At 37.9% G+C, this 23,562-nt stretch overlaps 1 protein-coding gene across 1 annotated transcript in view; it reads right to left on the bottom strand.

Moving 5' to 3' along the window:
• Positions 1-12,886, bottom strand: part of trrap (transformation/transcription domain-associated protein) — a 160,084-nt gene extending 147,198 nt beyond the window's left edge. The window contains exons 1-11 of the mRNA XM_061967445.1: positions 12,828-12,886; positions 12,101-12,272; positions 11,755-11,804; positions 11,576-11,686; positions 7,494-7,598; positions 7,253-7,336; positions 5,094-5,150; positions 4,872-4,997; positions 4,299-4,376; positions 2,337-2,425; positions 1,689-1,785 (exon numbers count right to left, since the gene is read on the bottom strand). Of these exons, the coding sequence (XP_061823429.1) occupies positions 1,689-1,785; positions 2,337-2,425; positions 4,299-4,376; positions 4,872-4,997; positions 5,094-5,150; positions 7,253-7,336; positions 7,494-7,598; positions 11,576-11,686; positions 11,755-11,804; positions 12,101-12,200 (897 nt within the window). The 5' untranslated portion in view covers positions 12,201-12,272; positions 12,828-12,886. The remainder of the gene's footprint in view (positions 1-1,688; positions 1,786-2,336; positions 2,426-4,298; positions 4,377-4,871; positions 4,998-5,093; positions 5,151-7,252; positions 7,337-7,493; positions 7,599-11,575; positions 11,687-11,754; positions 11,805-12,100; positions 12,273-12,827) is intronic.
• Positions 12,887-23,562: the final 10,676 nt, after the last annotated feature.

Here is a 23,562-nt window from a genome sequence, read left to right as displayed (position 1 = left end):
ATTTAACTGCAAACTGTATTAGTGTTCAAATAACATCAATACAGGCTAAAATGTTTTGTCATCTCATGGAACTGAACGAAGGCTCAGATTGTGAATTCGATGTGAGAGGTGTCACTCCTCTTTATTTTTGCTGGCCAAACTGTTGTACTGACCCACAAGGAGGCGTTGGAGAAAAACAAAGCTTGTTTATTAGACTTCATCTTCATTAGCCAAACTACTTTGTGTGTTATTTTGATATCAAAAAGTAAACGCCATGTTTTTTTTACATTGCTTGTGTTTTTTAATGTCACAAAGGCATCCATCCATCCATTTTCTACCGCTTGTCCCTTTCGGGGTCGTGGGGGGTGCTGGAGCCTATCTCAGCTGCATTCGGGCGGAAGGCGGGGTACACCCTAGACAAGTCGCCACCTCATCGCTCTCACAAAGGTATTACTTAAAAAATAATTCATGTGACTGCTTTTTGTTAATGTTTTGTTATGCATAATTAATTCCTATATGACATATTTCTGCTCAAACTCTTAATGGATTTGTCCCGATATAGCATTTACATGTACATATGAATGCACATAACTTAAAAATAATAATAATACAAAAAAAACTCCCTCTATCAAAATGTAAAAATAGAGATGAAGGCATCATGCAATGACAAAAAGCTGATATTATTAATTAATTACAAAACTAATATTTGTCTTTAGATGTATGGTTAATGTTTATCTATAGCCTTTTTATTAGACATTACAAATGACATGATGGTATTACGTTCACACCCCAACACTGTTTTACCTGACAATCAGTAATCATGATTTCAATATTGATAACAATAATCTTAATTATTACTTTGGCCATAATTGGCAGCCCTAGATCTCATACATGAACACTATTTGTATCTATATGGACAAAAAGTGCAGTTACGTCTTATGGCCATGAGGTGCCGCCTGCAGTAGCCATATTGGTTTGGTTGTCCACCACTTGATTTACAAAAGTCACATGACGGAATACAACCAATAGGTAAGAAAAGTTGGTTTTGCATAATATTGAGGAACAAAACATCAGATAAAATATCTCCTAATGCGTGCCATTTGGGTCCTTGTACACACACCATAATAATACCTGTATGTTGAAGTGAAGTAGGTCCTACTACAGTAGCCGTAATGCTCCACGCTTTGAGGCTTACCAAAGTCGTATTAAACCATTTTGACAGATTTTGAGCACTGTGTATAATGTTCTATATTCTCAATTAAACATTAAAGTTTTGGTGTTGCTTGCTGACAGGTACTTGCTAGCGTCATTTATTAAACAGGTGTCAATTTGGAGTAAACACGTATCTCTTATGTGTGACTGCCATCTATTGAAGGACGCGCAGGCAACCCACTGAACATGGCTGTTTATATGGCCACCAAAAAACATGGATAAATAGAGCTAATGCATCATGTGATGAGAAAAAGATGAAATGGTAATACTAATAATGAACAATAACAAAAAAAGATGCGTCTTTAAATGTATGGATGACGTTTAGAATCTCATTACAAATTACATGACATCACGTATACAATACAACATTTGCAGAAACGTGAAGTGCTGGATAGGAAGAAGTGAAAAGGCTTGTATTGCAGTGATGTTTGTCTTTTAAAGTATGGTTCTCCGTACTTTAGAAGAAAATGAATGTCAAACTCATCAAACAAGTGTACCTGGTAAATTCGGATGATGTAGGCCAAAAATGAGAGCGTCTTGATCTGTGCAGCAATAAAGTCTGCATACAGCTCCTTGTTATAAAGCTTGTGCTGCCTGCAAAGGAAACAAGAAAAAAGGGCACACAAGTGATTTAGCATCATAGAGACAATGCCTGCAGTAGGTGACAATTAATGGAGGGTGAAATGTGGGTCTACATATGGGGACTTAATTCTACATGCATGGTTTGTTTATTTGTGTGGCAGCTGTTTGTGTTGTGCGACTCTCACAAAAACATCCTCCATACCTGCCAGAGAATCCCGAGGTTTGTTTTTCCTTAATTAACTCTGCTCCATTTCCCCCCTGTCCTGAAAGGCTAATACACCCATCTTCCTACTCGCAAATTCCACCTCCCGCTAAGCCAATTTCTCCTATTTTAACTTCCCTAAATGGAACGTGACCATCTTGAGCAACACCATCAAAAAAAGTACTGCCGGGAAAGAGTGATGAAAGAAGTGTGTGGGTGTGTGTGTGTGTGTGTGTGTGTGTGTAAGAGTGGGGACTATTCTATTAAAAGAGTGCCCAATCTCATTCTGAAAGGCCATAAAAATGAAAATGAATTTAGTTAGTGGGGCTGGTACGTTTCTGTTTAAGCAAATGGATCTTACCTGGCCTGTGGAGACACCTGCAGCATGATAGTGCTCATGATGAGTGGCACAAACTCCGACACCACATTGTGAATATTCAGCTTGTAGAGCTGTGGAGGCAGAAAACAAAGAACCACTCTTCATTGCAGCACGCCCACACAATTACAGATAAGGTGTTTTTATTTTCGGATCCAATATACGAATATGTGCTTTTAGTGTGGATATGATAACATTTTATGCAGCCACCCCTCTCCTGACATCCAATTACTGAAAAAATGCAAATAAGTCCGTTAAGTGTGCTGTGCCAATACTTTTTTTAAGCAGCAATTGCACAAATCACTTCGAAAGTATTTTATTTTTTCCACATTTTATGTGGCAGCCTAGCTCCAAAATTGAATTAAAAAAAGACCCCAAAAATCAACACAAATCACCCCCATAAAGACAACATAAAATGTTTTTTTTTTAAATGTGTACAAAAGTATTAGAAATTAATAAATCTAAGAAATCCGATATACTAGCGATGTTACGAACAAGGTATTTATGTTGCAGATTCCGATACAAATTCTCCAATACCAATCACATGTACTAACTGTAATTTTTAAAATGTATGTATGATAAATCCTATTGACAATTCAACAATTTCAACGTGTTCCTTATTCTCTTGTGTTACATACAATTGTTTGATCAAAACAAAGACAATAGTACACAATAACTAAACAAAAGCAAAAACTACTCTAAACTATTATTTTGAATCCCTAGGATTTTGCCCTGAAATTCCTCCTGTGTTCAATAAGTTTGTAAACATTAACCAAAACTACAAAAATGTGTTCTAAGAAAATAAATATCGATCAAATACTGGTGCAACCCTTGGTATCGACGCTACCAATTTATGGATCGATTTGCCTTTCTCTTACACGTCGTGTACGGACTGTCACATTGCTGACACACCTACAGTTGTTGTTCTATTCTCCTCTAGGCAAGTGGTGTCAAACTCTCTTTTTATTGAGGGCCACATCGCAATTATGGCTGCCCTCAGATGGCCACTTTAATTGATGTGGCGGTCTGCATGAAATGATGTGGCATTGAATTACATGACGTGGCGGACCACCTTAAATAACATGAAGGGCCAATTTAAATGAGGTGACGACCACTTTAAATGATATGCCAAACCACGTTGAATGACATGGTGAGCCAGATTAAATGACACGACCAACCTCATTGACTAACATGACGGAGCACATTAAATGACGTGGCGGACATTAAATGATGCGACGGACTACAGCAAATTATGTGGTGGACTAAATCAAATGATGTGGCAGGCCACATAAAATCATGTGGTGGGCCAGACAGAGGTGTTCTAGATTCGTATTAATCTACTTGTTATTTTCCTGTTAATATCAATAAAGTGGTCCCATCTGCAATTCTGAAACTTTACCAAACACTTATTTCTTGGTGTTGTTCAAAGCTAGCTTAGTTCTTAGTTTAGCTGTTAGGATGTCTGCTCCTGGCTTGCTCCCGGTGTGTAACATGTTTAGCCTTGTCTTCCAGTGATAATGCTACTTGATAATGATACTCAAGATACCAAGAGATGCAGTTTATTTGCCGTAATAGAGGTGATTATATTTAGCTTAGGGGAGCAGCTCCACCGAGTATGGAGACACATAACTTAGCTGCTAGTCGCTTGTCAGTCAGGGGACTAAAAATAAATACAGTATCAGCCAGAGGGGATCGACGTTTGTGATTGCATTAAAAGGCATTAATCTGCAATGGTGATAACATACTTTTTCACAATATTCGGCCGATATTGATCGGCACATCCCGAACATGTACTTAAGTATTTGCAGCATTTTTATGTACTTATTTACATTTTTAAACATTTTCCAGAGCCACTGTATTTCCATTACCTTATAAATCAAATATTATTTAACAGTGACACTTTATTCTACTTAACTGAGTGGGAGGATGAGGGAACGTTTCTCTCACCTGATACATCAGCACCACAATGAGTGGCAGCTCCGCCAGCACTTTGAGAGACAAAGAACCTCGTGGGATGATGGTGTGCTGCAGGCAGAGGCAAAGTCAAGAACAAGATTACGTCTGATGACGTGGTCACATTAGTTGCACACTTGTCAACATTTCAATCGGCATGTACAAATTACAAGCCGCTGCCTCGAGCAAAAACAGGTAAGTGAGGTTGTGTTCTTTTCACAGCTTGTAGAGCAGTTTGTCAATTTCAAACATTTCATGAAATTAGGAAAATGAATAAAAACTAAATGCATTACCACGTTCACCTTTGTATTGTATTTATTACGGTACTCATTGCGTGTTTTGAACATATCAGGCATAAACAGTGTTAAAGTTAGTGTTTTTTTCCTAGCCATTATTATGCTCAAAAAAAAAAAAGTAGCAGTCAATATTGTATTATCTTAAATCATATAACAAAAAGTACAAATGAGTTAATCTAATTAGAACGATATGAATTGCAATGGGTCTGTTAATGTGGAGCACTGCTGCCACCTGGTGGTTACAGGCGGTAGAAACCAAAGTTTGAGGTACCGTTCTGGTTTCACTGTCCTCTCTCTCGGGTGCAGTTTTTACCAACACGGAAGTGATCATCCCCACCATTTGCGGGGAGGGAACCGTGTTCTCCGCTATCACCTGAGGGTTTTCAAAGTACCTGTCCTTGTAGGCGAAAACACAAATTCATTATTAGAAAAAGGTGCAGAGTTGTTGCTTAATGAAAATCCCAATTAAAATACAAACAGAGCAGATACTTACTACAACTTTAGGGAGATCTTTGTAAATCAGCTTCACAAAGTCCAGGAAGTGATGAATCTAAACAGAGTACATTGTGATGTTATATAGTTGTTAAAATGTTGTTAAATATTGTAGTGTTCACTTTACCAGGGTGCAAAATGAACATTATAGTATTATTCAGAGTCTGTGTAGGTATCAACAAGTCCACTTTAAGACTTTTTAAGACCACAATAAATCAAATTAAAGTCCATTTCCACTCCAAACTGACAAAAAGTACAAAGACATAAAGAAAACTTTGGGGCCCAGAATTAATTGTAAGTATTAATTCACTGTTCTTTCACATCGGAAAACAAAATGCTTAACCTAATTAAAATGAGCAAATATTGGCTATCATTTTAAGCTATTTCTCGGATTTGCCCTTGAATTGCAATGACTTCATACCCTAGGTTCTAAAGTAGTGGTTCGCAAACGTTTTTCACCAAGTACCATCTCAGAAAACACTTGGCCCGCCACACATCATCACAATGACCAACAATAAAATACAGTAGCGTAGTAGGCCTGTATTCATTAAAAAAGGCAGCGGTTTTATTTAAAAAGTGTATTTAATATTTTTGGCCACTGTAACATTACACACAATGCATAAACAACAATTATACTCCATACAGTACATATTTACAGACTTCTTTGTCTTACCACAGTTTGAGAATCACTGTTCTAAAGTGTTCTTGCAGAAGGTGCTTCACATCGAGTGTTTTCATGTAACAACCAAAAAGGCGGCCATGGTGGAGGAAGGTACAATATATCAAATGTGAAAGGTACAGTTCGCACCTCTGCTAAAACATATTGGTAACTGTTGCAGTGTTGCAGCTGTCAGATTTGAGCAAACACAGAAACATTCTACATTACTACCGTCTGCGCAAAAGACATGTAATCAGCTCATTTTGTATATGGTATATAGTTAATCTTAAACACATTTTCACCTGCTTTTAGTGATTTATTTTGCAAATACAATGCTAACAAACAAACTAGTGTTGTCCTGATACCAATATTTTGGTACCGGTACCAAAATGTATTTTGAAATGTTTCTAAATAAAAGGGGACCGCAATTTTTTTTATTAGTGGCTTTATTTTAACAAACAATCTAACGGTACATTAAACATATGTTTCTTATTGCAAGTTTGTCCTGAAATAAAATAGTGAACATACAAGACAACTTGTCTTTTAGTAGTAAGTAAGCAAACAAAGGCTCCTAATTTGGCTGCTGACGTATGCAGTAACATGTTGTGTCATTTATATTCTATTATTTTGTCAACATTATTAAGGACAAGTGGTAAAAAATGAATTAATAATCTACTTGTTCATTTACTGTTAATATCTGCTTACTTTCTCGTTTAACAGGTTCTATCTACACTTCTGTTAAAATGTAATAATCACTTATTCTTCTGTTGTTTGGATGCTTTACATTAGTTTTGGATGATACCACAAATTTGGGTATCAATCCGATACCAAGTCGTTACAGGATCAACAATGGTCATAATTTAAGTCCTCATGTGTCCAGGGAAATATTTCCTGAGTTTATAAACATAATATCAATTTAAAATAAACGAAAGAAGATTTTGTGATGCTAAAAAATATTGATGTAATAATAGTAGTATCGACGGTACTTTTTAGAGGCGGTATAGTACCGAATATGAAAATATGAATCCAAAATATTTTTATACACTCTCAACTCCTTGAGGACTTTAACGTCCTTTCGCTACTCTATTAGACTGAAATGAATTCCCAGTGTATTGTTGAAAAAGCATAGTATTTGAAATTAAATATTAAAATTAAAACTGACCAAAACCCTATGACTAAAAATTACTCGATTCGAAGTACCAAAACCAAAGTTACGGCCAAAACCAGAGCAAAAATTGACCTCAAAAGGACATAAAAGTCCCCAATAAACTCTAAGGGATATATGATTTTTTACGAGATTTTAATAGCATTGAAGACAATTTAAGGACTTAAATTCAAATTATTGCATTTAAGACTTTTAAAGACTTTTTAAAACCCAGTGGGTACCCTGATTATTGTTACTCATTCATGTTGTAAAGGCATACAAGAATCTATGAATGTTGATTATTAAGATGATGATGATGATGTTATCAATAATAAGCAATTCAAGCCAAGAAACTCACCTCCTGTGAGATTGGGGGACGGAATTGCTTGTGCAGCTCAATTATAATGCGAAGACATATTAGCACGTTTTCCTCGCTTTCAATCTGGAAAAAAAAAGACATTGTGAAGAGGAAAAAAAACACCAATATTCACAACATTTTCCATTTAGTAAGATTTAGAATTGGCTGAGTTGACCAATCACATCTGCAAATGTATAAAAAAAGTGTGTGACGCTTTGAAAGGCTCTCCCAGGACCCATACCTCCAGGAAACGGAACATCACAGACAAGATGTTTTTGGTGTGTGGTCGAAGATGTTCATTAGTGGGGATGCGGTGGATGATTTCCAACACCAACTTCCTCAGTTGCTGCAACAAGAGACACAATTTCAGACTTGTGTTGTCCAAAATATCGTTTCATACACCGGTATTTAAAAAAAAAAATTCATTATTGGCTTTATTTTGACGGAAAATCGTATGATACATTAAACATACCGTATTTTCCGCACTATAAGCCGCACCTAAAAACCACAAATTTTCACAAAAGCTGACAGTGCGGCTTATAACCCGGTGCGCCTTATATATGGATTAATATAAATATTTATTTTCATAAAGTTTCGGTCTCGCAACTACGGTAAACAGCCGCCATCTTTTTTCCCCGTAGAAGAGGAAGCGCTTCTTCTTCTATGGTAAGCAACTGCCAAGGTAAGCACCCGCCCCCGTAGAAGAGGAAGCGCTTCTTCTTCTACGGTAAGCAACCACCCGCCCCCGTAGAAGAAGAAGCGCGCGGGTATTACGTTTAATTTCCTTTGTGTGTTTACATCTGTAAAGACCACAAAATGGCTCCTACTAAGCGACACGCGTATAACGCAGAATTTAAACTTACATCACAGATGGTGTCAAAAAACAAGTGAAGCACACAAATACAACACTCGCCGTCATTCCGGGTGGATTAACCAAAGAACTCCAACCGCTCGATATTGGTGTCAACAGGGCATTTAAAGCACGACTGCGAACGGCGTGGGAACAATGGATGACCGAAGGCGAACACACCTTCACTAAGACAGGGAGACAGCGCCGGACGACATACGCCAACATCTGCCAGTGGATCGTAAATGCCTGGGCGGATATTTCGGTCACAACTGTGGTCCGAGCTTTCCGGAAGGCAGGATTCACAGAACTGCTGGACAACAGCGACACTGACTCCGATGACTTCGACGAGACGGAGCCGGCCATTTTGGATCCCGTATTCGCCCAACTTTTTAATTCGGACACCGAAGGAGAAGAATTCGAGGGATTTATGAATGAAGAATAACTTCAGAAAGTGAGCGTTATGTTTATTTTGTGTGTTGTGACATTAACGTTCGAGCAACATTATGTTGCTATTGCTCTGCACTATTTTGAATTTTACTATGTTTGTGATTGCACATTTGCACATTACCGTACATTTTGGGAGTGAACAGAGTTGTTAGAACGCTGGTTTTTAATATATTATTAAAGTTTGACTGACCTATCTGACTGTTTTTTTGACATTCCCTTTAGCGCAGTTAGATGCGGCTTATAACACGGGGCGGCTTATAGGTGGACAAAGTTTTGAAATATGCCGTTCATTGAAGGCGCGGCTTATAACCCAGGGCGGCTTATGGTGCGGAAAATACGGTATGTTTCTTATTGCACTCAAAGACCAATTTTAGAACACTGAAAAAAATGGCATTAAATACCAGTGAACATACTGGACAACTTCCTTTTAGTAGTAAGAAAGCAAATGGCTTTTAAAGGCTCCCTTGCTGCTGACGTGTGCAGTAACATATTGTGTCATTACCGATTTTGCCAAAATTATGAGGGACAAGCAGTCAAAAATGGATGAATGGATGGATTATTAATCTACTTGTTCATTTACAGTTGATATCTGGTTACTTTCTGTTGTAAAATGTTCTATCAAATAGTAATAAGCCCTTATTCTTCTGTTGTTTAGATGGTTTTGGGTGATACATTTGGGTATCGATTCAATACCAAATTGTTGCAAAAGTCTTCTTATGTCCAGGGACCTATTTCCTGAGTTTGTAAACAATAACAAAAATTGCAAAAGATTTTGTGATAGGTAAAAACATTGATGTAATCATTGTAGTAACGACTATGTGCGGCTCTTGTACTTGGTATCGTTACAGTCGATATTTGTATAGATCCACCTATTTGTTTACAATCAGGAGCGCTAGCTTGCTTTTAGCGGTTAACTATTGTATCCTCCTACGGTGTGCAGTGAAGCATGTTTAGCTATTCCTAGTCCTGCAGGGATGATACTTGTAAGAAACTTAGCTTATTTGTCGCCGTGGAGGCAAGGATTTGAGATTTAGGAGTAGCTAAAACACTGTGGACAAACATTAGCCGCTAGCTAGCTAGGACTCTGCAGTAGGGCTGGATGATTATATTAAAAACAATAATCAAATGTTTAAAAATGTATATTGAAATCACAATTAATAACACAATTATTCATTATTTGAAATGTTTTTATTTACTTTACCTCCAAAACTCAACTTTAAACATAGCCCAAAAGAACAACGAATATACATTTGTAACAAATAAACCACAACAAGTAAAATGATAATAATTGTGATAACATAAAAATACAAATAAAAAACAATAGCAATATAAAAAACAATAAAATTCAGTTTTTCCGTTTAAATTTTCAGTTTTTTATATTTTACACTTATTTTACCACAACAAAATGTGTGTGCTTTCAATGTCATAAATTAAAATTGATAAAATGTTTGTTAATTCAAAGCAAAAATGTTCACATTTATTGGTGCAATATATCTTTGGACCAGTATTTTAAGTCAAACCCCAGTCGTTTTGTAAATGTATCAATAAGTGTTTTAGCTACATGATGCCTGTGTAAGATACTTTTTAAAATATTTTTATTGTTAGCGCAGTCAGACCGGATGTGGCGCATATTTGTATAAATAAACGTGTATTTGTAAAGATATTTTTGAGATTTGAATATAAATATGCTTGATTTTGTATTTGTTTTGAATTTGCATATGTGGATGGCTTTTTTGGTTTTGTGTCGATGAGACATTCCTACCACAAACCAGATGCACAAATAAATGTGACCAACACACTCCCCTGAACAACCAGCAGAGGGCACTGCAGCCAGAGCGGTCTGGGTCACAGACATGGTCAGACACTGGCGAGCCAATCAGAGGCACACTAGGGAGGGTCATATTACGTCATGACTTTTGGGATGATTTGACACACATTGCACTGATAAGAGATCAGTATCTACATCGGGACAAGGTCATTAAACGGCATTGATACAATAAAATAAGCAGCTAGCACGGTCTTTCAGATTAACTGGATAATTAGCATTAGCTAATACAACGCTAACGTTAGCTAGCTCAGGCCCGTTGTGCGTTCTCTCTGTAAAGACGTGGATTGTTTTTGTGCAGAGAACTCCGGGCATTTTGCATATAATGCATATAATGCTCTGTGACCCAGACCGCTCTGGCTGCGATGCCCTCTGCTGGTTGTTCAGGGGAGTGTGTAGGTCACATTTATTTGTGCATCTGGTTTGTGGTAAGAATGTCTCATTGACACAAAAGCGAAAAAGCGATCCACATATGCTAATTAAATACAAATACAAATACAAAATCAAGCACATTTATATTAAAATCTCAAAAATTTATTTACAAATACACGTTTATTTATACAAATTCTTGATGTATTTGTATGTCACATTTTTATAATACCGTAATACATTTTATTTGTATATATTTTCAAATCTCAAAAATATATTTACAAAAACGCGTTTATTTATACAAATTATTTATTTATTTGTATATCACATTTTTATTTGTATATTTATTAATATATGCATATGTATTAATATCATATCGATATATATAAGTTGATGTGAGACAATTCTACTTTCATACATAATCAAAATCAATATAACATTTTGAAGAATTGTCCAGCCCTACTCTGCAGTGCATTGCTTCACCTTTATTGTTAGTTTTGAAGCCAAAATATGTCTATTCTCCCTCTTTTGTCTCCATTGTGTTTTCAGAGCGCCATCCGGCGCATGAAAAAAAAACAACTATATTTTGCAAAGGCAGTATAGTCTTTTTTTTTAACTTTTTTTTATTTTGTACAGTGGTACTTTATTAGTACCAATATACCGTACAACTCTATTAGACTTAGACAAACTTTAATGATCCACAAGGGAAATTGTTCAACACAGTAGCTCAGTTACAATGATGGAAAGTATAAGGGTGAAAAATCATAATTGTAAACACTTGATCTGCAGCTGCAGGACGGCGGTACTTGGTGTGTTGTGAAATTATGCACACCTGTGTAGGCTTTTCTTGGAGGAACTGCACTTCTCCGTCTTGAAGAAAGGTGAGGAAGCGAGGAATGATGTGTTCCAAGAAGGTGGAGTATTGAGGCGAAGATGTCACGTTCTGAAATGGCAAACCGTAGGCTCCTTTAGAGACTATTACCGCTTCTTTAGAAAATATGGCAAACTCACCTCAAAGTTCTCGCTGACCTCCTGCATCATCTTGAGTTTGGTCTCATCAGCTGGAAGACAAGGGACACAGTGGCAGGTTACGGGACAAGCGGTTTTATTTTAATTTCCTTATGCTTAGCATATGCTTAGCAGGGACTAGTCAGATCTTATCAGTTTTACTTTCATTGCCAGTTTGATCAAAAGGTACAGGAAACACACACACTCTCTCTCTCTCTCACACACACAAACACACAGACACACACATGTACCTTTCACTGGACTAAAGCGTATCGCCCTCATCATGTTGCCCATGCTAAACATTGGTGCAAACAGCCATAACAAATGGTTAGGTTAGATCTGAACATACGTGTGTTTGCGTCGGTGAGAGCTGCCACGAATTGCAGGTACTTCTTCATCAGAGTGGTCTGGTCCACCACTGTGGGGCTGGGAGCCGGCACGAATGCCATCGTGGCAGCCAGATCAGACTGAGCAAAAGAGAAAATAGTTGCAGGCTGTGGGCTGCAACCACCTCAGCTCCACTGCATAAAAGAAAATAATGATTAAAAAAACTAAAACTTCAAGCAATGTACAACATTTTGGGTAAAGTGTTGGAAGACGTTCAGGTTGCAGCGATCAAAGGCCTGAGCTCGAATACATTCAAAGTTTTTGGGGGTGAAAACGAAAGTAGAATTCAAAACATGTTTCAACGGCGCGGCGCACTGTGATGACGTCACTGCAAGCCCCCAGCTAGCACAATTATTTGCACATTACAGTGGAATTCCTCAATAATGCGCCCAAACACACCATTCCGCGGCATCTGGCTGTTTACGTAGTTACACCTTTATGCATCTGCGTTTCCAATGTAGGAGGCAAAGTTTACGGATCGACTTAAAAATAAACATTCGCTGCCGTTAGCTCGGAAGTTAGCTCCTGAAAGAAAGGCGCTCCACTAAGAACATGTGAAGCTGCGTTTAAATGAATCGAGATAACGCAGAGGACAGACGGACGTGTCGCGCAAACCTTCAAGATTAGAAATGCGTTTGTGAAACGACATTTGTGCACACAATGTAGGATAAAACACAAAATGTTCTTACACATCCGCGCATGAAGAAGACAGAAGGTAGCATCCGCCGCGCTGCCGCGTAGAGATCCGGCCCAGCGTGGATGTGAAGCATATTCTGCCGCAGGTCGTGCAACGTATTTGTGTTGTTGGTTGTATATTTACAGCACATTTATAAGTTATATGTCGGTTTCATATATTCATATTGAACGTGTAGTTAGTTTAAATAAATATTGCGCACCATATTCTATTATATAGCCTTTTGTAGTGCCGGCGGAAGGCTACAAGCGTAAAGGTGGGTGTTATATGGCCATCATTTTCGATGGTCTTGTCCCTGTTCTTGCGCTTATTGCGAAGCGTTGGAAGAAAGTTTGCGTAACTTCGCCGTAGCGTAGGAAGGACTTTTACGTAAGTGCAGCAGGGACTCAATTCGTTGGAAAATGAAAAGTTATAAGATCGCGGTCCGTGTACCTTCCGTTCATTCTATTTACAATTCTGAAACGCAAATCAAAAAATAAAATTAGAGCCGTTTTTTTTATTTTTTTAAATACACGGCAGTTTTTAAAACACACAAAAAAGGGTTGATTTTCATAAAAATATTGCCATAAAATTGGATTTTGTGCGGTTTTCATTTTTATGGATTTTTATTTTTCCGGATAAACCACAAAAATCGAGAAAAAAAAAATCATCCAAAATGCAAAAATGCGTGGTTATCTATGTGGTGACAAATTGAACCGGAAGCAGTATTTTAGCTTTTCCTTTGCGTTTAGCATGTTTTTAGCATAACGGTAACGTCTTTGTTCAGCAGTTGTTTTGTCGTTTTAAAAAAGTGCCATTAAATAGTTGTCCAACTTTTGTTTCAGGAATGAAAATTAAAAAAAAATGGTCCGAAATTGGGAGGAAGTGTGTGTTGGCCCTGTGATGAGGTAGCGACTTGTCCAGGGTGTACACCGCCTTCCGCCTGAATGCAGCTGAGATAGGCTCCAGCATCCCCCGCGACCCCAAAAGGGACAAGCGGTAGAAAATGTATGGATGGATGGGTCCGAAATTTGTTTTTTTGATTTGCATTTAAGAATTCTAAATAGAATGAACGGAAGGCTCCAGCACCCTGGCACTTAGCAACACTGAGGAGGGTGGCAGGAACCTGCACAAAAATATTGCCATAAAATTGGATTTTGTGCGGTTTTCATTTTTATGGATTTTTATTTTTCCGGATAAACCACAAAAATCGGAAAAAAAAAATCATCCAAAATGCAAAAATGCGTGGTTATCTATGTGGTGACAAATTGAACCGGAAGCAGTATTTTAGCTTTTCCTTTGCGTTTAGCATGTTTTTAGCATAACGGTAACGTCTTTGTTCAGCAGTTGTTTTGTCGTTTTAAAAAAGTGCCATTAAATAGTTGTCCAACTTTTGTTTCAGGAATGAAAATTAAAAAAAAATGGTCCGAAATTGGGAGGAAGTGTGTGTTGGCCCTGTGATGAGGTAGCGACTTGTCCAGGGTGTACCCCGCCTTCCGCCTGAATGCAGCTGAGATAGGCTCCAGCACCCCCCGCGACCCCAAAAGGGACAAGCGGTAGAAAATGTATGGATGGATGGGTCCGAAATTTGTTTTTTTGATTTGCATTTAAGAATTCTAAATAGAATGAACGGAAGGCTCCAGCACCCTGGCACTTAGCAACACTGAGGAGGGTGGCAGGAACCTGCACACAAAAAACTACAAATGTGCTGACTTTCTTTACGCCATACGTCAGTCCCCCTTTCCTCATTTGTTAAAAAGACAGAAGTCGATGCCTACGCCTAAGTGCCGCCAGAAAACAAAATGAAGAAGAAGAACGTTTATGTGCAATTACTGCTATCATGGCCGAAGCAAAGTGCAGTTCCCCTTTAAAGTGACCTTGGAAACTTTTTGCTGCATGCTTTGAATGGGAAAATGCATTCATGTGTGAGTAGATGTGCTATTTTAGGCTAATCTAAGAAACACAGATGACAATTATAACATGTTTTTAAGATGAAAAATAAAAATGTCATCTATATTTATTCAACACAGTCAAAATGGTTTGGGGGGGAAAAGCTAAGATGTTTCAATGGCTAAATATATTAAATGCATTCGTTGTTAGTATTTTAATTTATGGTTTTCCAGTCCATGTGGTGGTTGTGATGTTTTTTGGTTCTACCACAAGATGGCAGCATAAATCTGGGTTAAAGCCACTGCAACATTTCATCATTGGGCAGTCTGCATTCGGGTTGGGCAATACAGCAACTTTTGATATCCACCCATTCATTTTCTACTGCGTGTCCCTTTTGGGGTCGCGGGGGGTGCTGGAGCCTATCTCAGCTGCACTTGGGCGGAAGGTGGTGTACACCCTGGACATGTCGCCTCCTCATCACAGGGCCAACAAAGATAGACAGACAACATTCACACTCACATTCACACATATCGACCAGGTAAATACAAGTCCCACATTGCCAATTTTTTATTTGAAAATGTTCAATATTTTTCAATATATTTTGCCATGTAACAATATCAACAAAATACATTAATGCAGTTAGTCCCTTCTATTACACACAACAGTCTGAGCAAAACTAGGTCCATCCATCCATTTTCTACCGCTTGTCCCTTTCAGGGTCGCAGGGGCTGCTGGAGCCTATCCCAGCTGCAGTCGGGTGGAAGGCGAGTACACACTAGGGAAGTACTTCTCAAATAGGTCAATCGTGCAAAAATAATAAGCAACCCACGCGACCCTGAACGGGACAAGCGGTAGAAAATGGATGGATAGAATAAGCAATAACTACAATTGGCACTCATTGATATTACAATGTGGATATAACAATATGAACAATGCAACACTATGAACAACACCACGAAACTACACGTTAATTGGTAAAAAATAAATAAAAAAATGAAGAGAATTGAATAGTAATGGGTCAAACGATACTGAAGCATCGACGCAATGGTATTATTTTAATTCATCCATGCATCCATCAATCCATTTTCTACCGATTGTCCCTCTCGGGGTTGCGGGGGTGCTGGAGCCTATCCCAGCTGCATTCGGGCGGAAGGCGGTGTACACTCTGGACAAGTTGCCACCTCATCGCACGACCAACACAGACAGACGCCTATGGCACTAAATATTGTACATCATGTTATTTCCTCTTTACTATTTGGCTCATTGACCAGAGTTGCACATTGCATATTCTTTAAAAGAACAACAAGTATATTTTTTATAATTTTTATTTGCAGGTCACTTTCTAATCCAGCAGATGGCACCATCATGAAACAGCATCACAGTCTCAGTGCAGGTTCAATACAGCTATTGCATGTGACACACACTCACAGAGGCATCATTTACCCATCACAAAAATGGAATATTATTGATTCGATACTAACACCCCTGTATTATTACTATTAATATTTTATAAAAAGATAATTAACACAGATAAATATTTGTATTTGCTTATTCTCATAAAGGAAATTACACCTCTTCAAAACATGTCGTGAAGCCAACAAGAAGAGAAATTAGCTATTTAAAATCCAATTGCCACTTTCTGTTTTTATCACCCGGCGACCAAATTTCTTTAATTTCTTTGCTTCAATTCCACTGATTCATCCCTAGGTATTTTCTTGACCAGTCAAACATAGGAAAATGAGGAGCAAATTACCTTCTTAATTGCACTGAAAATAACGAAGGCCTGATTTATCTAGGAAACGATGGGCCTCCCACTCTCCTCCTTGCTCTGCAGGTGGGCTTTAATGAGCAAATGTGTCTGTCTGAGCCTCCTCAGTTAACTCACTGACAAGAAGCTGCAAAACAGAATATTCCTTTCACTGGATGTCACATATTGTCGCAGATCATTTGATATACTTGTTTTCTTTCACACTCTGTTTCCCTGGTAATGATGATTAGCTAAAAGAGGCATGTCACGCACTTATCGCAGGGCTGTTTGTTTCATTAGCCGACCTGTTTTTTTTTCTTCGTCTACAGGCTGAAAAGATAAAACAGTGGCTGGCTATCTATAAAAGACCACTCATGTGTCCATTAGACTCTCGGTACAGTGTTGACGACCTCCCTGTGCAGTGGGATCACAAATAGAGGGAAGTACACTCTCCTGCAGATTCAATCCTGCACAATACAGTGCAAATCTATTCATGCATCTAAAGCCCATCTCCTTTCATGCAAGTTTAGATAGTAATAATGAAGACTGGGCTTCAGGAAGACTAACGGCTACATGATACGACTGCATATTATAAAGATGCATTATTTTTACTTCCCCACATGATTGTCTTTGTTACCTCGTATCAAATATGAGTCAAATATCGTTTTTTTTTCCAAAGTAGAAATAGTCCGTCATGCAGGGTTCATTCTTAAAGGTGCTTAATCTCGTTCAACAATGTAAAAGAGTACAAAAGGGAATCACATTGATTAAAAAAAGTGCAATCAAAGGCTACAATACGCAGCCAGAATGATCATACTATTTATCATGTATGCATGGGTGGCATATATTTAAAAGTGTGAGATAACACCAATAAGTCAAAGGTCAAAAATCATTAAGTACAACCCCTTTGAGTCTTACTTCCAATTATCGGTCTTGACGAGGGCTTTCACACAATTGCATTCCGTTTGTCAATATTTCTTCATATGATGTCAAAATGACCGAATTGTGTTTTATTTTGCCGGAAAAGTCAGATGTTATTAAGCAAACAAACCACATTAACTTACACTAAATGATGTAAAGGTTAGGTCTTATACAATCTTAATATTAACAAGGTTAAGTCAAACCTTTACCTAAATATATATATTATAAAATACTTTTATGAAAACATTTGTATAGAGGGCTGATGGGCCAAGAACAAAATTCTGATTCAGATTCAAATTCAGAAAACTTTATTCATCCCTGTGGGGACATGAAGCTGTCGGTAGCAACAGCAGAAAAAAGGAGGATAATCAAACACAGTTAAAAATAGAATTTTATAAAAATAGAATATATAGACACTAATATATAAAACCCAAGTCAGTTGATGGTTTCTGATAATACATAATATTTCACATATAAGAGTAAAAATGAAGGTGCCCCAGTGACGTGCAGTCACTAGAGGCAGGTGAGGCCGGCCCTCACCTGCCATCATGGAAAGAAAAAAAATGTAAAAAGAAAACATTTTTATTAAATTGTTATATGTATCCAGTGATTATACTATAAAGTTATTTTCCATTTAACTTCACCAGTTTTAGATTATTTTTATTTAAAATCGCTGAATTTTCACATTTGCCGTTCAAATACTGAGAAGAGACGGTGCGGTGAACAGCAGCCAGTTGAGGCACGTCACTGCGTTGTGCCTCAACATGGACTGCGGACTCGGCTAACTGCTGGCCTGCTGTGCAGTGAGACTGTATTGCTATATAAATTATAGTATACATTTCCATAGTTTAGTTAGCTGAGGTATATAATGTACAGTGTATTTTGTCAACAACTGTATGTGTGTAACATATTTCTTGTGCTGAGCGATCATAAAACGGTTGCAAAAGAAGCACTGGCTGAGGCTCGCAATAATCCCGCCTTCTGCACCCCCGCCGTAGAATGCACCCCCTGACGGGAGTGTTATATCAACTAAAGCCCACACTTAAACTTTCCACGTGCAAGATTGAATCTATTTAAAAAAGTTATTTCATAAGAAGCCAAAAAGTGCAAAAACAATAATGTTCGTGTTGGAGGAGTTGTGAATGACTGCAGGGCCACAACATTAGGTACACCTGCAGACTGCAGGTGTACCTAATTCACAACTCCTCCAACACGAACATTATTGTTTTTGCACTTTTTGGCTTCTTATTAAATAACTTTTGTTACCTATTTTATGGTCTTTCCTCTTTGTGATGTTAAGTTCCTGTTATGCGCTGTTATACAGTATATGCCTTGAGCTCTTATTTTGAAGGCGCTACGAGCGGAAGTGATGACACGTTGGAGTGGAGCGGAAGTTTTTGAAAGAAGGTAAATAAAGTGGTCCTCGTGTAAACTGGAGCCTCCGTGTTTGTTATTTTGTAGTTTCATACAGTATAGGCATTTATAAACCCTCGGTAACACTTTTTTAAATAGATTCCATCTTGCACGTGGAAAGTTTAAGTGAGGGCTTTAGTTGATATAACACTCCCGTCAGGGGGTGCATTAATCCAGCAGAACAGCGGCGCATGGACTTCATTTATAAGTAATGGTAAGACCATAATAACGTTTTTTTTATTAAATGTGCTTTTTTGTGTGCTACAGTTTGTATGTGTAAAGTTAAAGTTAAGTTAAAGTACCAATCATTGTCACACACACACTAGATGTAATGAAATGTGTCCTCAGCATTTGACCCATCCCCTTGTTCACCCCCTGGGAGGTGAGGGGAGCAGTGGGCAGCAGTGGGCAGCAGTGGGCAGCAGCGGCGCCGCACCCGGGAATAATTTTTGGTGATTTAACCCCCAATTCCAACCCTTGATGCTGAGTGCCAAGCAGGGAAGAATGCTGGTATGAGCTTTTAAACATAATCCGTTAACTGCTGCCAATCAAATAGTGAATAAGATACTCTTTAGGGTTCATATGTTTGTAAATCTGACTGTGTACTGTCATGACCTGTCACATCACGCCGTGACTTTATTTTGAGTTTTTTGCTGTTTTCCTGTGTGTAGAGTTTTAGTTCTTGTCTTGCGCTCCTGTTTTGGTGGATTTTACTGTTCTGTTGGTGTTTTCCTGTAGCAGTTTCATGTCTTCCTTTGAGCGCTATTCCCCGCATCTGCTTTGTTTTAGCAATCAAGACTATTTAAGTTGTTGTTATCCTTCTTTGTGTGGGCATTATTGATTGTCATGTCATGTTCGGATGTACTTTGTGGACGCCATCTTTACTCCACTGTAAGTTTTTGCTGTCGTCCAGCATTCTGTTTGTGTTTACTTTGTAGACAGTTAGGTTTTAGTTTTGTTCTGCATAGCCTTCCCTAAGCTTCAATGCCTTTTCTTAGGGGCACTCACCTTTTGTTTATTTTAAATTTTAGCATTAGATACGACGACAAACCCTCGTCTTCTCACACGACGTGTTCCCGACATCTACAAAGCAATTAGCTACCGGCTGCCGCTTACTGATATGGAAGAGTATAACACAGTTACGCTGCCGAGCTCTAGACCAGTGTTTTTCAACCCCTGTGCCGCGGCCAGAGGTGGGTAGTAACGCGCTACATTTACTCCGTTACATCTACTTGAGTAACTTTTGGGATAAATTGTACTTCTAAGAGTAGTTTTAATGCAACATACTTTTACTTTTACTTAAGTATATTTATAGAGAAGGAACGGTACTTTTACTTCGCTACTTTTATCTACATTCAGCTCGCTACTCGCTACTAATTTTTATCGATCTGTTAATGCACGCTTTGTTTGTTTTGGTCTGTCAGACAGACCTTCAAAGTGTCTGCCTTACTGGTGACGTTTCACTTCGTTCCACCAATCAGATGCAGTCACTGGTGACGTTGGACCAATCAAACAGAGCCAGGTGGTCACATGACCTGACTTAAACAAGTTGAAAAACTTATTGGGGTGTTACCATTTAGTGGTCAATTGTACGGAATGTGTACTGTACTGTGCAATCTAATAATAAAAGTTCCAATCAATCAATCAAAAGTGTGAAGGAAAAAAGATACTTTTTTATTTCAAACGTACATCCCGTCAAAAGCCTAAAGACTGACCGCACATGAGGACGTTCCTGTCTTCACAATAAAAGTGCCGCTCCATCGCGCCTGCGCTTTCAAAACAAGAGTCTCCGAAAGCCAGCGCAAACAAGTTAGCAGGCTACGGAGTTTGACGCCAATATATTTCTTGTTAAGTGTATAAAAACGAATATGGAAGCTGGACAAATAAGATGCCAAAAACCCACCACTTTCATGTGGTATTAGACAGAAAGGAGGAACTTTTCTTCTCCTCCATTTGAAAATGTGGACGTTATAATCACAACTGTCTGATTACAATCAACGCAAGTCATCAGAATCAGGTAATACACCAACTTATATTCTATTCTTCATGAAAGAAAGGAATCTATATGTTAAACATGCATGTATATTCATTAAAACACCTTTAACATGTAAACAAAAACAGCAAAAATAAATACATATAAATTATATACTGTATATATCAATGTATATGTATGTATATATATATATATATATATATATATATATATATATATATATATATATATATATATATATGTATATATATATATGATATGAGTGTGTATGTTACTCATCAGTTACTCAGTACTTGAGTAGTTTTCTCACAACATACTTTTTACTTTTACTCAAGTAAATATTTGGGTGACTACTCCTTACTTTTACTTGAGTAATAAATCTCTAATGTAACAGTACTCTTACTTGAGTACAATTTCTGGCTACTCTACCCACCTCTGGCCGCGGCACACTAGTGTGCCGTGAGATACAGTCTGGTGTGCCGTGGGAGATTATGTCATTTTACCTATTTGGGGTAAAAATATTTTTTGCAAACAAGTAGTTATAGTCTGCAAATAATAGAATAGAATAGAAAGTACTTCTTTGATCCCTGGGGGAAATTCAGCATCACAGTTCGCTCACAATAGACAATAAACATTTAGGTATTTTTACATGTGAATGATATAAATAGAGTCTATTATACAGCATTATTCACATGTGAATAACATAAATACAGTCTATTATACAGCATTATTCACATGTGATTAATGCTGTATAATAGACTGTACTTATATTATTCACATGTAAAAATACCTAAATGTTTAATGTGCCGTTGTTGAGTGTCGGTGCTGTCTAGAGCTCGGCAGCGTAACTGTGGTTGCAGGTTGCAGGTTCATCAGTCCCCATGTCAGGGAATGAGCTCAAAGCACTTATGAAGCAACGTAACCAGGCTAAAAAGTTGGCAGACTCTTCTGGTCTACTTTCTGATGCAATGATCTATCGTAAATTAAGAAATCGTGTAACTAAAATAAATAGAAGTAATAAAAAGGTATATTATCAGACAAAGATCTATGACTTTAGACATGATGGAAAACAATTGTGGAAAATTTTAAATCAAATAATGGGAAGATCAGCATCATGTAAAACAAATTCGTATATAGAAGTTGATGGAGCTTACCTGACTAAGCCAATGGAAATTGCCACATATTTTAATAATTACTTCAAAAACAAGGTGGAAAATCTGAGAGTGAATATGACGCCTTCTGATGGCTCCTCCTCATGCACATTAATTGAAAATCATATAATGAAGGGTAAAAACTGCAGGTTCGATTTTGTACCAGTTAGTAGTTCTGATATTGAGAAATTGTTGTTATCACTGCCATCTGATAAACCTGCTGGGACGGACATGCTAGATGGCAAATTGTTAAGAATTGCGGCATGCCATGTATCAACTCCGATTTGTCATATATTTAATAAATCATTAAGATATGGAGTCTTTCCTGGGGTTTGGAAGGAGGCTAAGGTCATCCCTCTACCCAAGGACAAAAATAAAGATTTTACTGGTATAAATAGTAGACCAATAAGCATACTTCCTGTTCTTAGTAAATTGATGGAAAAAGTTGTTTTCAAACAAATTCAAGATTACTTTACCTACAACAAACTGATGTCGGGTTCCCAGCATGCTTATAGGCAAGGTCACTCAACATCTACTGCTCTAGCTCAGCTGACTGATGACTGGCTGTCACAAATGGATGTCAAGAAGATGGTTGGTACTGTCCTGATTGACTTTAGTGCGGCATTCGATGTCATAGATCACAACATAATGATCTCCAAACTGAGAAAATATGGTTTTAATAGTACCGGTATGTCACTTTCTTGGATGTTGAGCTATCTATCAGCAAGATCACAGAGAGTGTGTTTTAATGGTAGCCTATCTGAACGCAAGTACAATTACTGCGGCGTGCCTCAAGGAAGCTGCTTAGGTCCTTTACTTTTTATTATTTTTACTAATGATCTTCCCTGTGTTACAACAAACACCAATATGGTTATGTATGCAGATGACACAACTCTATACAGTACTGCCTCTACCTTAAATGACCTAGAAAACAACTTAAATCAGGACCTGGAGACAGTGTCCCGCTGGGTAAATGATAGTAAACTTGTTGTGAATATTGACAAAACAAAAAGCATTCTTTTTGGATCCAGGCATATGCTTGTTGATGACCCACAGCTTCATATTTTAATGTCAGACATACGTATTGAGCAGGTCAAAAAAGCAAAATTGCTTGGTGTGCTATTAGACAGTCAACTGTCATGGTCTGATCATATTAATGGTATTTCAATGAGAATGGGAAGAGGTTTAGCCATGGTCAGGAAGTGCTCCACCTTCTTGACATCCTCAACAATGGCTCAAGTCATACAGTCCTTGGTTTTCTGTCATCTTCATTACTGTCCTATAATATGGTCCGCTACGACTAAGTCTGACCTGAACAAACTGCAACTTGTTCAGAACAGAGCGGCTAGACTGCTACTTAAATGTTCTTTGCACACTAATATTGCATTTATGCATTCACGCCTGTCCTGGTTGTCTGTTGAACAAAAGATGCATTGTAGTCTCATTATGTTCTTTAGAACTATCATTTTAGATCAATCACCAGATTACTTTTACAAACAGTTTTTAAAATCAACTAACACACATATTCATGACACTAGGAATGCCAGCAATGGCTATTTGGCACTTCCTGCTCCCAGGACCAATCTCCTCAAACATACAGTCATGTATAGATGTACATCATTTTGGAATGGGTTGC

This window comes from Nerophis lumbriciformis, linkage group LG11 (assembly GCF_033978685.3).
Source record: "Nerophis lumbriciformis linkage group LG11, RoL_Nlum_v2.1, whole genome shotgun sequence".
Lineage (NCBI taxonomy): Eukaryota > Metazoa > Chordata > Actinopteri > Syngnathiformes > Syngnathidae > Nerophis > Nerophis lumbriciformis.
This window is presented reverse-complemented; position numbering and strand designations above follow the sequence as displayed.